General features: G+C 41.3%; 1 protein-coding gene across 1 annotated transcript; it reads left to right on the top strand.

The window, feature by feature from the left end:
- Nucleotides 1-2888: 2888 nt before the first annotated feature.
- lipg (lipase, endothelial) lies at nucleotides 2889-8902 on the top strand. The gene is made up of 10 exons (XM_023406109.2): nucleotides 2889-3189; nucleotides 4378-4565; nucleotides 4853-5032; nucleotides 5974-6085; nucleotides 6179-6397; nucleotides 6559-6801; nucleotides 7009-7129; nucleotides 7601-7828; nucleotides 7947-8051; nucleotides 8159-8902. Exons 1-10 carry the CDS (start codon nucleotides 3099-3101, stop codon nucleotides 8169-8171), a joined length of 1500 nt encoding a protein of 499 aa, XP_023261877.1. The 5' UTR covers nucleotides 2889-3098; the 3' UTR covers nucleotides 8172-8902.
- The last annotated feature ends 8499 nt before the right edge of the window (nucleotides 8903-17401 follow it).

Below are 17401 nucleotides of genomic sequence, written 5' to 3'. Positions count from 1 at the left end.
AGACAGGCTTTAAAAATGACTCATGACTTTAAAACACAAATATACCTGAATGTCAGTCATACTCTGAGTGGGCTGTGTAAATAATATCAGGCACCTACTTTGACAACATAAGTTCAGTGAATGCCCATCACTGTCACTTTTTCAGTGTTTTTGCTGACATTGAAAATGACAATGAACAATAATTCTAATGTATTATAATATGTCAGGATTATAACAGCAATGTTTTAGACATAACTAAGTGCATCTCTGAAAGCTTTTATTTACACAGAACTTATGTCAAATGTTATTATACCTTCAAAAATTATTGGATTTTACAAGATTTTACATTAAGCGCAAGCTAAGAACTGCAGGGCATTCAAAATCTCAGTAGTAGCACATTGAAGTGTGCAGCACTTCTCGCCAACACATATGAAATGTGGTTTGCAGACACTTCACAGTTCATACCTGTAATTTAGAATAATTTCAAGAATGAGTCAGAACAACGTTACAATAGATAAAAATGTTGAAGTTACGCCCCTTCTGCTCTCCCCACAGGTCAACTTGATTGTTTTAATGTTTCACAGTAGCTCATTGTTGGGTCTTGCCAGGTAAACCTTGTAGGGCAAAATAAGGACAGGTCAGCACAGTGCAGAATCAAACTGGCTGTCAGACTGGGCAGCTGGCTGGGGATTGTGGATGGAAAGAATAACAATCCCCTGCACAAGAAGTGACTTTTACTTTGAATTAAATATAACATCCAATGTCTGACATCAGGTCAGTCAAACAGACCGATTCTGAGAAGTCCTTGAGGTTCTTTGAAAAAGCTAGAGACTTTGTGTTATTGATGTTTAGATAAAGAACATAAATAAAAGGAGGGGGTGACGTAAATTTACACTGCAGTAAGACATCTAGACGTCTAAGACGAGCTAAAAAATAAGTTGGTTTCAAAACGGAACCTGGGTTTTTTTTAAGGCAATTGCCTCTACAAAGTGATTATTATTCATGTTCACCCCAAACTAGAAGGTTGTAATCATTTTTACTTCATGTTTAACATCTGTCTGACTGGACCCATTTTTATAATTTACAAGTATTTTGTCAGAAACTTTGCAATCATGACTGTTACATTGCAGCAATGTCTGGGGTACTCTGTCTCATGATCGCTTTTGTACATTGTCTGTCCTTTGGCCCATTTTCTGCCAATAGTTCAACAACATGCAAGTCTCCAGACTGGGACAGATAACAGACATTTGTGATGAACCAACCTGTGACTTTTCCCCTCTTTACCCCAGTGGTACTGCCTGCATGGAGAAGCTCCGCTCCCCCCGCATGACCCTGTGAGCCTGCAAAGGAAACGGATAACCAGATGAATTACAACTGACTGTGCGCTCATGGACCGGTACAGTACAATGTCATCATCTCCTCAACTATCTTCCAGTGTTTCATAATTCTGACACAACACATCCTGAAATGCAGCAATGGCAGCTGCCCTCCAGACATTACTGACATCAATGAAGAAATCATTTCTATAAGATTGAGTGAGCAGGGTGGATTTTTACGCTGCACTGCATCATCTCGTCGTATGAACTCTAGTGCCCTCCCGAGATGCAGTATCATGCACCTTCTGCCATGTTCTCAAAGGCATATGGTTATTTATACACGGGTGCTCGACCCTGTGCTAAATATAGGACAAGTTATTTTGAACGCTCCTGTATCACGCACAACCTCTCTCTCCTCCTTTGAAAAAGACAATTTTTAACATAAATGCGGGTTTTAAAAAAAGATTAATAAAAAGATGTTTATTTATGGTCATGTCAAAGTCACAGTGAAGCGGGCAATAAGGAAGAGGCTGGATTTGTACTGGCCATTATCTGTAAGACAATAAAGTGAGATAGTACATGTACCATGATAGGCAGCCTCTCTAAACACAATGGAGGCGGTGTGGCATTGTTGTGCCCTCATGTTGCTGCTTATGCTTGGGGGGTGGGGGGGTTGTTTAACTTCCTTTCCTATATTAAACAACAGAAAATATCAATGGCATCATTTCAGATATATGGATAACATAGGGTACCATCACTGAATAGTTAAATGTCTTTATGGCTTTTAGAGCTTGAGACCTGTTAAGCCCATCGACCTAATACACACTGTAACCCCCAGCATGACTTTGTTCTCATATATGCTATAAGCTGTTTAGACTCAAGGTACCAGGGGCCGCTGGGCTGGCAGGTTGGCACATCCTCTACTGGTGGGCGCTGATGTATGTACACAAAACAGTGGTGTTATTGTGGCAGAGACCCTTGCGTGAGTGCGCCCATTCTTTGCTCATCAATTGAAACTGGTCGGTGCGCCAAACTGATGGTTTGGCAGCGCGCCAGGCAGAGGAGACGATGCTTTCATGGGGGAGGGAGCCTCGCTAATCCTCCCCCCCAACCCGGCTCAGAGCCTTTAAAGTATTTCCATAGACGCGCGAAGGGGTGTTGTGGGTTTCCCACGTATGATAATAAGCGGAGGGAGAATTGTTTATATCTCTGTAAGGTTATAAAAAAAAAAAAAATAAAAAAAAAAAACTCGTGGGCGTGGACGCCGGGTCTGATTCCCCGGAAACCTCCACTCTTGTAGGCTCATTGACTGTTTATTTACGGTTTTTGATACAGTTTGAATCCGGTTAGGCAACAAACGCATGACCTTCATACCAATACTAAGCTACTGGTTAAATTTTTAAGCATACTTGCGTCAGTCTTGGGCTACACACCCCACAAGGGTTAAAATACGCGCAACGTGAGAAGCCTACTACGACTTCATTCATTTCGCCACGCCCTCAACGTAAACAAATGGGGGCTTGACCAATAAGATCCACGATAGATCAGCCGATGATCAGATGACTGAAAAGGAGAAACTATTTAAAACTCTAATGTCACACGTATTCAAGTTTAAACATCTCTTGAGCGGTGATTTCATACGCGCGCACCAAAAACGCTCCACCGGCTCTGTTGCTCTTTTCTCACCACTGGATCTAAACTCACTCACCTACCCACCGCGCTACCAGCAGCAATAGGCGACACAAAGACATTTCATATTCCCAGGGAGCTTTTAATTCCTCCACACTCGCTGGTGACTGAGAGATGAATCATAAAGCAATTTTAATGTGGATTCTCCTACAGTGTGCCGCTGCGCTCTTCTCCTCAGCACTTGCGGAAAACGCTGTTCTTACAGGTAAGAAACGGCTTTGTGCCTTTTGTCCATTCATTTCTATCATATATTTCTTTCCCTGCCTCAAAGGGAAGTGTCAAAATGTAACATCGGATAGGTAAAGTCGGTCAAACATGCACTGAATGAAAGTAATCTAATGAATGAAAAAGAATTAAAAGTAGCTTAAAGCTCAAATTTCTTCACACCCCTGTTTAATTAATCTACATTTTGGGCTTATTAGTCTAAATTACAAATAAGAACAAGTGTGGCGGGCAGAGTGAACCAGAAAAACGGGGATGGATTTAAGAGGCACGACTGCGACGTGTCCTTTTTGGGAGAGCAGCAGGAGTCTTGAAGCGGAGCTCCATGAGGAGGACACACGCCACGTCTGTGTGAAAGATGTTCCGCTGAATCCGCGTTTTACCACGGACCGCTCTCCAGTGTTTTTTTTTTTTTTTTTTTACTACCCAGTTTAAGTCATTTTGGTCTGTGTGGCTCAGCACCAAAGGGTGTTGAGTTCATTAAAATCCAGATCTGACGTTTCTGCTGCGCGCCGCGGGTTTTAATCCACTCATCAGCCCAAGAATCAAAAATCAAACACAAAGAGAGCAAATGTTTTTTTTTTTTCTTATGAAAAATTAATCTGGGTTTAAAATAACCCTTCATTACCAGCGGTTCTACATTTTCTTTCATAAAATCTGTGGATAAACTGTCCCAGCATCCTCTGATCGCTTTCAATTAAAGGAGTCTTGCATCAGCATAATTCTTTAATTGTACCGCTTTAGCCTCACGCCCTGGAGCACAGTGTGTTAAAGTCAGATATAATTATATGAGCTCTGGCTGCAGCTGTGTGAAAGGGATCAAATAAAAGAAGAGAGGGGTGGCGGTGACATTCTGGCTCCGCGCCTGCGTTTCGGCTGCAAGTTGCACCCAGCCGGGATGATTGTAGCAGATGTTGGCTGCAAAAGCGAGTTGATTGGCTGTCTCAGTGGCTCCCTACAAGTGTGACGGCTGATTGGCTGACTGGTTTTCTTGAATAGCGTTGAAATAGCTCATTCTGACAGACCAGTATTTGTTTTTGTTTTTAATATATTTGTAATCATCACAAAGGCAGGAGAAATTGAACAAAATCAATGGAACTTTGTGCATTTACTCAATTTTTTTATTTATTTATTTTTTAAATCTAACACCCTTGGCAATATTTTCCCTCAGGTGAAGACAGTGGGTTGGATGAATTGTCAACAGACAGCAACATTCTCAATGGCATCAAGTACAACATGAGAAAGAGTTTCGACCTGGAGCACGAGGGCTGCTACCTGCAAGCTGGAAAGAAGGAGTGTCTACAGGAGTGTGGCTTCAATGCTACAGCCAAGACCATCTTCATCATTCACGGCTGGACGGTACATATGAGTTAAAATTATTATTATTATTATTTATAATCCCTATCTCGTTGTAGTCCATGCTCTTCTCTATCTGGGTCAACCAGTGAAGGAAGCTTGAGTTCTGAATTAATGGAAGTGTTTCTCCAACCAGAGTGCTTCGATTGTTGGAATTTATCATGCGAGTGTGAAATAATTGAGTGCAGTGTGTCAGAGAGAGGACAACAGGTTAAAGCAGTTTGAATGAATGAATGAATGACTCATGTTGTCCTTTTTTTTTTTTCTCTCTCTCTCTCTCTCTCTCTCAGATGAGCGGGATGTTCGAGAGCTGGATGCACAAGCTGGTCTCTGCAGTGATGCAGCGTGAACGAGATGCCAATGTTGTGGTTGTTGATTGGCTCTTGATGGCTCAGCAGCTATACCCCGATGCAGTCAACCACACCCACAATGTCGGCCTCCATATTGCCGACATGCTAAACTGGCTTCAGGTGTGTAGTTATTGTTATACGTACTAAAAATAACTTACTGAATAACTACTGAAAATAACTTGGTGTCCTCATATGAGTCATGTGTTCTGCTGAAGCTAATCGTGCAAATACATCATTGGATTCCTAGTTAGGTTCTTGAGAAATAGGAAATAGAACCAGTTAATACTCCAATGACCACCACAGTACCTTCACTCACTCAGTACTTCCTCCCTAACCCATGACGTAGCTTGGTCTAAAGCATGCAGGGGCATATGTATAAATGTATCTCCTACATTCTCATGCATTTTGGCATGTTATAAAAAACGATTTATAGTGTAGCGTGTGATCTGAGCCGGCAGTAATGCTGAGTGATGGAGTGCCTGCAAATCCCTAAAATTTGCCCCACTTCTGTCTTTCCATTGGCGTGATTTTTAAAGATCAGTCTTTTGTGAGCAAGACAGAACTGTCAAAACGTGTTAGAAGATGTGATGTATGCTAAATAATCATTTATTTGGAATTCCCATATTTACCCCAAAGCAGTAGCTCCATTTCTTTGTGGTATGCTGTTTTAGCATACTTTAAGTACCATTAGATCAATGGTCACCAGAGAATCTGATCACGGTCTATTTAGCAGAGCTGAGGCAAAGGCAACAATTCCCATTCAGCTGGACTGTCACAAAATTGGACCAGTGCACAAATGGCAAGTGAGGAAGGTTTCAGGCATCCTGCCATGTAGTTGTAAACATAGACAAAGAGTATTTCATGGAGACAAACTGAGACAGATGGTGGAGGCGCTGTTGCATGGAAGGGACTGTCAGTAGATTCGGTCCGGGTTAACTGAGCTTGGCTCAGCTGCAGGCACGACTGATCATCACTGGCTAAAATCCAGGATTTGTTCAGTGTGGAGTAGTGTTCGTGGTGGCAGCTGGTGATGTGAGTGTTGTAACTTTTCTCTCCAACAGGATGAGCAGCAGCTGCCTCTGCAGAATGTGCACCTGATTGGCTACAGTTTAGGCGCTCATGTAGCCGGTTACGCAGGAACGTATGTGCGAGGGACCATCGGCAGAATTACTGGTAAGTGAAGTGCAACAAGAATCTGCAGTAAATGCACATCAAGGATGGCGCTGCCTCATTTTCCTGACCTTCTGTCTCCTTTATTCCCAATAGGTCTAGACCCAGCAGGACCAATGTTTGAAGGCGTAGAGGAACAGAAGCGTCTGTCCCCAGATGATGCCGACTTTGTGGACGTTCTGCACACATACACCAGAGAGGCTTTGGGTGTAAGCATTGGGATCCAGCAACCTATTGGGGACATTGACATCTATCCCAACGGTGGGGAAGTGCAGCCTGGCTGTGCGCTGGGTGACGTGCTGGCAGTAGCAGGAAGTAAGTGCTTAAGAAATGGCTGCATGTTGATTCTTTGTTTGTTGACCCTACTGTCCACAACAGAAGTTATATCAGTTAAATCACATCTGCATACAGCATGAATGCCACTGTATCTTTATGCAACTGTAGCCCAGCTAACCCCCCTTCCTCTTTATCTGCAGATTTCATGGAGGTGATGAAGTGCGAGCATGAGCGCGCCGTTCACTTGTTTGTGGACTCCTTGATGAACAAGGATCACATGAGCTTTGCCTACCAGTGCACAGGCCCCGATCGCTTCAAGAAGGGCATCTGCCTCAGCTGCCGCAAAAATCGATGCAACAACATCGGCTACAACGCCAGGAAGATGCGCAAGAGACGCAATAGTAAAATGTACCTGAAGACGCGTGCTGACACTCCATTTGGAGGTGAGTTACAGTACAGACATGACTTGCAAATGCATTGCAGGTAGTTTTATGTTTTACAACTGTTTACTTCCAGGAATAAAACTGATAAGCAACTGGACTGAGATATGGTAGACACGTTTTATGACTTGACAGTCCCCAGTCTAAACTATTACTCTACACAACTGCATTGTGGGTTTAAACAGTAACCATTTTATATTTTCTTTTAAGGCTACCACTACCAGATGAAGATGCACGTGTTCAACAGAAAGCAGTCAGACAATGCAGATCCCACCTTCCATGTCAAGTTGTACGGCGCCCATAACGATACAGGAAACATATTTGTCGATGTGTAAGTACAAAATCTAAATCCTGCAATTCCAGTCTTTTCTCACAACACCTTACCATGACAATGCATGAAACCACTGCGCACTGGTTTTGGGAACTGTCCTCCAATGTGTTCAGCCTGGTAGCTGTGATATCAATTTTGATTTTGAACTTGATCCTTGTTTGTACTGACCTTTCAAAGTGCCAGTCACATAGAATTGTGACATACAACAAGTTCAGACTGGAGGAACTTGAGTAACTTCTAGTTCAAGTTTCCATACACGCTAATGCTAATTTAAGCGCTTTGTTACAACTGTAAAAGCATGACATACATCAGCAATCGGGCAGGCATCAGGCATCTCACTAGCTCAGAGCATCACTCACTACTTTCTTAATGCAGAATTAAAATGTTTCACTTCAACACACACCTGCTAGATTCTCTGTGTTGAGTTTTCTGGGCACCGGACTTAACCTGATTTCCCCCACCTCTGTCCAGCCATGACAACACTGTCGGTCTGAACCTGACCAACACCTTCTTGGTGTTTACTGAGGCGGATATTGGTGACCTGCTGAAGATCCGTCTCAACTGGGAAGGAGATTCTGAATCCTGGACCTCCGTCTGGAAAAACATCAAGAAGAATTTCTGGGCCTGGAACGCCAAGCCTCCCAAACCTGTGCTGGAAATCCGGCGGATTCGTGTGAAAGCTGGAGAAACCCAGAAGAAGTAAGTTTGAAAGGAGAACCTGACTAATCGCCACATATCTGCCACTGTGCAGAATTAGGTTTTATTACACTGGTTGAACATTTACTAAAGCTGCTTTTCTTTTTTTAAATTGTCACAGGTTTACTTTCTGTGCCCAAGACACCTCAAAAACTGAAATTTCCCCCGGAGACTCCATAACTTTTGTGAAATGTCGTGATGGCTGGGAAGTGAAACCAAGAAAGCGGTACGAAACATAACAAACTTTTGTCAAAATAATTATGCATGAAATATCTGCTTCCTTTTTAGAATCTAGTGTGATGTGTGATTTATTCTATTGTTTTTGATCGACAGGCTGCCTATGTAACAACTCAGCACTTCCAACAACCAATGCACCGTCACCTTGGGGGACCCAACACGGATCAGTGAGAAGCACTACCTTCTCTTTAATTGAGCACTTTTCGTGAGAGGATGATTGATCAGCACACAGTGGGGAGGAGCTCCAGGTTTCAGACTACGGAAGGTTTCCTGTGGTTTCTGGAAACGAGGAGTCCGGGGTCTGTCCAGCGTATGAGACAGTTGGAAAAACAGCTGGCGGGCTGGAATCAGAGGCGGTCCTAAATGTGTTGAGATTTGCGTGAGGAGCTGCAGAACGTTCCTTTTTGTGGACTAGTGAAGTATAATACAGATCTGTGCCAGTGGACATAAACCAGCAATTGTAGTCGCTGTACTGTACATGTTTAAATTTTTCTTTTTTTTTTTTTTTTTTATTTATGAAAAAGTGGAAGCACTGCAAGACCAACATTATTTATCAGAGCACATCCCTTAATGAAGCGTATGTTGAATGCATTTCTCCGTGTGTGTTTGTGAGTGTGAGAATGTGTGGGTTTCTGTTGTCCCCAAGAAATGTGCCTTTCTGCTGAGAGAGATTACTGATACACTGTATAACTGAAGGAGAGACCTGATCTCATTGCACGCGATCTTTCCGAGGCTTTGTGCGTAGTGTGACTGTTACTGTGTGTGGCTTATTTTGGGAGTGTGTTTATGTATATAATGTAAATAACTTTTTGGAAAATAAATTCACATTATTTGTAGAAATTGTTGCCTTTGCCCTTTTTCTTTTTTTTTTTTAATTTTTTTAAATTTAAAATTTTTTTTTTTTTAACCATCACATTTTTTGTGGAAGACTTTAGTGTCTTTATTTTCATCGTTTTCAGTAAGAGTGATATTATGGTCCTCATACACGCAAACTGTTTATTGGTCATCTTGGGTTTCACAGAATTAGCAATGGACAAGCTACAATTTGCAACATGTGACAATTTCATGTTATTTAGATGTTTTCAGGAATCCAAACAAGTGGCATTCTTTATACCCATGCATGAGCGTGCAAAGGCCTCGTGGAACTCAAATTTATCTGCAGTTTGCAAGTGATTATCTGTTTGTGGAACATGCCACAAATACCGTCTGTGCAAGTTAAGTGATGCTTGCAAATCATCCCTGTGAAACTGTTGCCTGAGCATCACACAGGCTTATTGGTTGATCCATTACTTTGTAAAGGGCAGCACAAGACATGCAAATGTTTTACTTAAAATCTGTGTAGTTGTAAAAGAAATGTAGCCCTGAGAAACATGTTCAAGCCTTAAACAATCCCATCTCGGTAAACAAGCATGTTAAATACCTTTTACCAGAATAAGCGCAGTTAGAAATGGCTTTTTTCCATAAATACCTTATTAGGAAGGTAACCTTTAAATGCGCAACATCAATTGCAACATCCATCCTGCTTGAATCATGTGCCAACTTTTGGTCTTGTCAGGTCTCATTTAACAGAAGCTCCTTTACCAAGCCTCACCATTGCTCCCTCTAAAGAGACAGATTATGACTAAATACATCAAGTTACAGCACTTCCTGGCTTAAATCTACAGTAAGCATAGATTAGTATACATTAGATTTAGTGTTATAGTATAACACTTCTGAATTTAGTTTTTGTATCGTTTGATTTGTGCAGTATTAGTCACCCCATGCACTTATACATGTTCACTAGTAATCTTTCAACATTTAAGTAACACCTCCCTGTAATAACACAGTTTGGATTGTGACCAGTAATAAAGCAGGAATGCCACCAACATTCTTGAGCTGTAATGACACATCAGCATGTGTTGGTGCATGAAGCAGTGAAGTGGCAACATCCTGCTGAGCATTTTTTTTCCCCACTCATGCTCCTACTAAACGTCATGCCAAAAAAAATGGATCACAGAAACTCAAATATTTCATCTCACACCACTGTCATGTTTCACTGAAAATGATTACTACAAATGATTTTTAGGATGCTTCGCTTGACACCAGATACGGGTCTGAGTGTCACTTCTCACTTCTTGTGTAGAGTAATTCTTTGACAGCCATGATGATTCATGCCCTTTTTTTCTATCTCTATAAACTTTTTATACCTCTTATATTTTTCTCATTATATTGACTACATATTTATCATCACTCTGTTTGGCTCTGGTCTGGTGTCCTCATGCTAACTAACATACCACCCAGTGTTTATTTGGCAACTCACTTCAGCTTGATTGATACTATCTGCCTCCCATATATAACAAACCACAACCTCTTTAGTCACCGTCTGGTCATCCAGTAAAGCTTCTTTTAAGTCTTACAGCTGGAACATCTGTGTCTAGCATCAGCCAGACATACTGCAAAAAGCACACGTCACTGGTTTAACCCACCAGAATGCCAAATTTGGTAGCAGTCCAATGTTGGTGTTAGTGAGTGTTTTTAAAGCTGCAGATGGTTGTTTGACAAGAAAATCTTAACTAAAGGTTAGTTTACTATTTTTATTTTTATTTTTTACAGACCTTCAACTGCATCTCAGATTCTATATCACCGCACGATGTCTGGCGATTATGGTCTTCGGTGTTGATCTTTCAACAGCTGTCCACTTATTCCTGGTGGACGTTGATGTCGTCGCTGCTGTGAGTTATTTTAGTCAGGTGCCTATTGTCATGTCACTGACACTGTTAATTGTAGGGCTGTTTTATTGGTAGGCTCAATACACAGTGTGCAATGGTTATAAATCATCCCATATATATCATTGTTGCTACATGGTCTTCTCAAACGACAGTCAAAATTCAGGGGAACTCCAACTTACAAAAACTGAAACCAGAAACAGTTATATGTTTCCGTTTCAAAGGGAACAAGGACCCACAGAACATGTTTTTTGATAGTTTTCTGAGCCCTGACACAGCACTGCTGAGAAGAGGCTCTGGATCCAGGCTGTTACCGCAAAGCGTCTGAAGCAGAATCACATGATGGAGATTTAAAGGAAACTTGTCCTTTATTTGCAACCCAGCTGTAAATTCCTCTGTGTATGCCCTGCGAGGGAGGAAAGTAAACCAAGTTTGCAACTCTGTTTTGATTTCATGGCCCCTATTATTGCTTCCAGATCATTTGTCACAGCATGCCATGTGCAGGTCTGTGTTGCTGGTTACCCCCGTGCCACGTGCCTTGCAGATTAAAGGATGGTGGTGCACACATTGCCACATGGTGAGATGTTGGCTCAAGCAACACGCCAGCCGCTGCCCTGCAGATCAAGAGCAGGCGGGGGAGGTCACCTCACATGATCGTGGCGGTCCGTCTACACATTGATGTAAATCAGAGTGAGCAATCACTTGAAAGATGTGCCTGAAATGTTTGATGACATCACAGTGGTCACAGTGGAAAAACTTTTAGCAGAGCTGGCTGTTGACCTCCCCGCACCGGCTGCACGTACTGTACTCGGTGTGATGAGTGCTTGTGACATGCCGGTCAGGATCTGGCAAAAGTTGAAAGCACTGAGGTCATATGGTCGCTCTGTGTTTCCAGGTAAGACGTTCTCCATCGTTTCCAGGAATGTAAGTTGTGAGAAGGACGATGGTGGTTCAAGGAATATGTTCTTTCATATGATTATCTGAACAAATAATCCACTGGATATTTGATCTGAGAATAATGTTTTTGTGGTTAATGTTGTGATAAAGAAAGCCTGGAGCAATGGAGAGTTACATTGGATTGGGGTCAGTCAGAAACCGTTCTTTGCTTTTACCATGAGCAGCTTGATTCCCTTTTAGTAGTATAGAAGCCAAACCAAGTCATCTGTTTGGCTTTTTATTTGTCTGTCTTGGAAGTCACATGATTTTGTTTTGAGGGAAACTGGCAGACAGAAATGCCAATTAATAAGGAGATGAAAAGCAGATTCTCTCTTCTCGTGCGTCTGTTCCCACCACTGCAAACAGGAAAAACAGGACTAACGCCACGTTCAGATCAACAGTATCCCTGTGTGAACAAGTGCAGCCCTCTCATTAATTTCAATGGAGTCAGTCTGGTGGCACAGCAGAGATGCCAATGCATGGTAAAAAAGTTGAACCAATGCTCAAACACAATGCATGTCAGTTGTCACGATGAAAGAAAATGTTGTGTTGTTGTTGTGATCACTTGCAAGAGATGTAAAATCCTGTCTGGACATCCCACATTGTATACACCAGTACCGTAACGCAGCACTTTGTGCATTGTTGTGATGCAGAGCTGTCTGTATCCTGGCTACAACAATGCTAGCAGCACCGTGAGGCTGTACTGGTGGTGGTGCTTGAGATAAATGCTAATGTCGATGCTAACATGCTCACAATTACAATGTTTACATGCTGATGTTAACCATTTATAATGTTGACTATAGTATCCATATTAGTTTGGCGTGTTAGCATGCTAATATTTGATGATTAGCCCAAAACATGATACAGCCGAGGCTGCTGGGAATGTCATTAGTTTAGCATTTATTTAGTCCATAACCAAAATATTGGTCAAAGTGGAATTTTGACCTGATAATGGTGGTAGATGAAAAATTAAAGGGGCTATTTGTAACCGAACATCGTCTCTTGCTAGGAGCAGGTGGTGATGATATAGCAATAGCACCTTTAAGAGATCACCAATTTTTTTTTTTTTTTTTACAATTCATCCTGTGGGGCACATAAACATCTGTATCAAACTTCATGGCAATCCATCCAATAGGTGTTGAGATGTCTTTCAGAACCACAAATATCAACCTCATGAGAGGAAAAGTCAGGGGTTTAGTAAAGACATTAGGATTCATCCTCTGGGGACCATGAATATCTGTACCAAATGTTATGGCAATCGACCTTTATAATAACAGTATATTATAACAGTATAACAGTATATATATATATATATATATGTATTTCAGTCTGCACAAAGGCTATGCACAGACTGACATTTCTGTATCTGCATTTAAATGTGAAACTAGGCTACAACTACAGTAGATCAACACTCACATGCTACAGTAAGCTTTCAATGTGAAACTATCTGTTCTACATAGTTTCCAATATATCCCAGCGTTCTTTATTGTCATGCCCTTGTACACCGCCCTTTGTTACATATCTGGGGGATATCATGATGTCAAAATGAAAGTAGAGAACAGTGCTCACATGTAAGAGATTGCTGCTGTTTTTAGGTGGGTAGGTGAGCATCATTATTAACCTATCACAAAGTAGCCAGTAAAGATGGATATCCAATCAGAGATCACATGCTTTGAGGTCTATGTTTATGTTTTGTCAGTACATGCTATGTTTGTTTACAGGTGGCTATAATTACACTGTCATCTGGTCGCTGTATATGCACAAGAGTGTTTGGGAGTGTGTGAGGGCAGGCAATTTTCCACAGGTCCCCTCAGTTTCTATTGGTGCACATTTCAAAACCTGACACCACTGTTATGGTGTCACATTTGTTTCCTTGTTACTTTAGCTGTCCAGAGTATGTGTGGGATCAGTACTGTGTTCTACGATGTTGTGACTGGCTGAGAGGTGCATCTGGGTCTCAGCTGTTGTTTGATGCATCAAGTCATGTTTTATGACTTCCAAGTAGGAATTCCTGTGGTCAAGTTCATAAACAGAGGTCTAAGATGAAACATCCTTTACCTTTTGGTACAACAAAGGTCACAAAAGACTTCAAAAACAAAATGGATGATAATTTGAACCAACCTTGTTAAGGAGATGAGTCAAACATCGATGTTCTGAAGTGACCATCCTCTATTTTCGGGGTCACTGCACCTTCAGACCCAAAGCAACGAGAGCAAAGAGAATTGCTCTGACAGCGAGGCTAAGGACACGGTTGAAATGTGTGGGCATTTTGACATAATGATGCAGATGATATAAACTGCTAGCTAAGTTTGTTTGGAATGCTTGATCTTGCAAACAGTTTTCAAATGGCATGCACAGCAAACAGACATGTGAACAGACAACAATCTTTCAAATTAGTGACCTTAATGTTACCAACTGATTCCATTCAAGTTGTCAAGCAACAATGTTTTGCATGCTATGGCGCTAGTTACCATGCAGTTCCCTCCCTCCTGTTCTCCAGCACTTCTCCATTTCGATTGGTTGCCGCCAAAACACACCATAGCTCATTACCATAAAGTTGCCACCATCGTGCATGTTGCTGCTCGTTACCAAGAGACGCTAGCTCTGAATGACTTTCAGTTACTTTGATGTTCTTTTGGTCTGAATGTACAGTCAGACTTGTGTTATGCTGTCATGACTGGATGAGATCTGAATCACATTCTTAGCTCTTAAAACTCCATCTATTCGTCGTTATCAACATTTAGTGTATTCATTTGGAGTAACATAAGTTTCTTCTGGCATCATGAAAAGCCAAATGGACAAAAACCAGTTGAAAATGTTGACAAGTGGGTTTTCAGATGGTAATGTAGTTAGGTCATATTCAACATTATTACTTTTTGTGTATATTTTGGCGATTTTTGGGCATAGGAATGAACAGTCTGGAAGTGCTCAAAATATGGAAATGATAACATCTACATTTCCATGACAGCAAACTCTATCTGCTGATAAAAAGCATGTGTTACGATTGAAAACTCCACAACATCTTAAAAAGACCTTAAGGTGAGATTGCTTTGTCAGCAAAGATTGAGTTTTGGTTTATTTGCTGTATTGTTGTATAACCAGTTAAAGAATTTCCTTCATATGTTTCTGACTCAGTTTTATCAGGGCATGATCATTTGGTGTGATAACGCTGGGGATGGATTTCAGGAAATGAGGAAAGGTTTTCACTAGAAGGCTATGGTTCTGTTATCGTGTTTCCATAAACAAAAGCCTAATTTCCCAAACTCAAAACTAATTTGTCTAACAGAAAGGGGAGAGGTCTGGTAAGGCCAGGGGTCGTTGTCCTGTAGTACCCAGCTGGACCTCTGCCCTGGCTCTAAGCTGGCCACTCCCTGCTGTCCTCAGTCTCCATTCACCCCCCGCCAGGAAGTAGCCATATTCAGCCGTAACCACACCCCTACCACAGAGTGCCAACAAAAGCACAACTGGAGAGACTGGTGAGCCAATGGTGGAAGAGCTGGCCATAGTAAACCCAGATGACCCAGTCAGCTGTGAGTCCGATTCAGAATCAGTTCTCATCACTTTCTCTCATGGAATTCCCCTATTTAGAGGTGAATTACTGACTGTGTCTAAATGTCACATATTTGCCACAGCTTTTGACTGGAAATGTCAAATGTCAATTACAGAGTTATCTTTCAAGCAGGATGCGAGACAATGCTAACAAGTGGGATATTGTAATATTTGCAGGAAAACATTGCTATGTCACTGAAGCAGAAAATGTTTTATCGATCTCAGTTTCCTCTTTCTGGGAAAGTCCACATCCTGATGGTGTTTTCATGCAAAGCTCCACTGAAATTTCAGACCAACTTGTTTAAGTGGTTTTGATGAACTAGGCTGTGCTGCTTTCACAGACTCTGCTCTCTTCATCACTTTCTTCTGCAGATGCACATATCTCATCTAACTGCATGGGATCTCGCCTTTTTTGATATACTACAAATATTCATGTGAGCAGTGGTTAAACTAGTAAAAGGAATAATTTGAATTTGCATTTTTGCAAATTATCTTATTCACTTTAATTAGATGAGTTCAGTACCACTCTCTTGCTAGGCCCAGGAGATAATTAGCCGAGTTTAGGATAAAGAGTGTAAGGAAGGGGAAGCAGGTAGGTGGCCTGGCTATCTCCAAAGTTAAGAAATATGCCTTCTAGCATTTCTAAAGCTCACTAATCAACATGTTGTATCTTGCTTGTTTAATTTGCCCATGGTGAGTTACATGCTGTGGCTACAAACAATAGTATTAGTTTGCACAGCACCCATCAACCCAGCTGTTTGCAAGCACCAAACTCTTGCTAAAAGCCACAAATTGTCCTTGTTATTTGTGTACAGATGAAACAAATGAGGCACAAAGTGCTGAGCTTTAGATACGTTTCGACATGTGTTTCTGAACTTTGGAGACAACCAGGCTAGCTTTTAACCCCTGCTTCCAAGCTTTATGCTAAGCTAATCTAGTTTTATCCCAGATCCTTCTAAATGCACAAACATGAGATTGAGATTGATTTTTCTGTATCTGCCCTTTCCTTGTTCAATGTATCTAAAGTCAACTCCAACCTCGACTATTTCTTCATGACAATTTAAAAAAGTGTGTGTGACAATTCAGTTAGATTTACAGAAATGGACATAAAATACTCATAGTTTGTTTTAAAGTCACCTGACAACACCAGGCAATGAGCTGACTCAGTGTTGAGAGGCAACAGCAAACATTCAAAAAGGTAAGAATTTCGGTTCATTGTGAGTAAAAGGTCGATTTCCAGCCTTGAAGCCTTTTGCAATCCGTCACCCTGCAGCCAGACTTCCCAAAGGACGTCAGAGTTCAAAGATGAGCAGGTGTAACAGAGTTACCTCTCTTATTCAGGTTACTCAGTAGTTCAGTAAACTGCTCTGTAAACAGAATGTCCTCATGGCATCAAATTAGGGTCATTCAGTCTCTGACACCAGTGTTTTCAGAAATGTTTTCCCTGTGTATCTTCACCTTCTACTGTGCGTCACAATGTCTGATTTCAACCTGAATTATGTTAAACATGTTTAATGACTGTTTTAGATCAAGCAATAACAACAATGGTGTTCATTTTAATCTTCTTTTATGAACTTTTGTACAATTTTGTGAATTAATCATTTAACTGCAAAATTCCTGTGATAATTGTTTAAATTGTTACATTAAAGATGTTAATTATGATCAGGTTATTTTCACTGACTACACTTGTCATTTTGCTTCCTGTTCACACAGTTACAAACAAGGTGTTTTTTGTTCTTCACACTACTTCCGTACACAACCGAGTGTAAACCATAAAATTGTGCATCGCTATACACATTTGTACGATTCATCACATTGAGATCTTGTTGTTGTTGTTGTCATCTTTCGGCAGCTCCCATGAGGGGCAGATCACCGTCCATATATTTGATATAGTGACCTAGGTTCGCGGGAGCTGGGGGTTGTGCTGCCAACCCAGGGATCAGTGGCCTGTGTGCTCTACCACCTGAGCCATGGCCCTCCCCGTCAATCATATTGAGACCTAATAAACCTAATTCTATAATCACCCAAAAAAAATTCCTGACCTTCAAACAGCCCTTCGAAGAACCGAGGAACGGCCAATATATTCTCACTTTCCTGAAATGTTTTCAATCGAATGTCTTCGCAAGAACACAAAAACTGAAGCTCTGCC

Source organism: Seriola lalandi, unplaced genomic scaffold (assembly GCF_002814215.2).
Source record: "Seriola lalandi dorsalis isolate HSWRI2012SDOR001 ecotype SW California unplaced genomic scaffold, Sedor1 jcf7180002054294, whole genome shotgun sequence".
NCBI lineage: Eukaryota > Metazoa > Chordata > Actinopteri > Carangiformes > Carangidae > Seriola > Seriola lalandi.
This window is presented reverse-complemented; position numbering and strand designations above follow the sequence as displayed.

Excerpts from the sequence above, each read along its gene's own strand:
- lipg (XM_023406109.2), top strand. The coding sequence starts at position 3,099 with ATGAATCATAAAGCAATTTTAATGTGGATTCTCCTACAGTGTGCCGCT. Across the intron at positions 3,190-4,377 it reads GGAAAACGCTGTTCTTACAG|GTGAAGACAGTGGGTTGGAT; the intron begins GTAAGAAACGGC and ends ATTTTCCCTCAG. Across the intron at positions 7,829-7,946 it reads GCTGGAGAAACCCAGAAGAA|GTTTACTTTCTGTGCCCAAG; the intron begins GTAAGTTTGAAA and ends AAATTGTCACAG.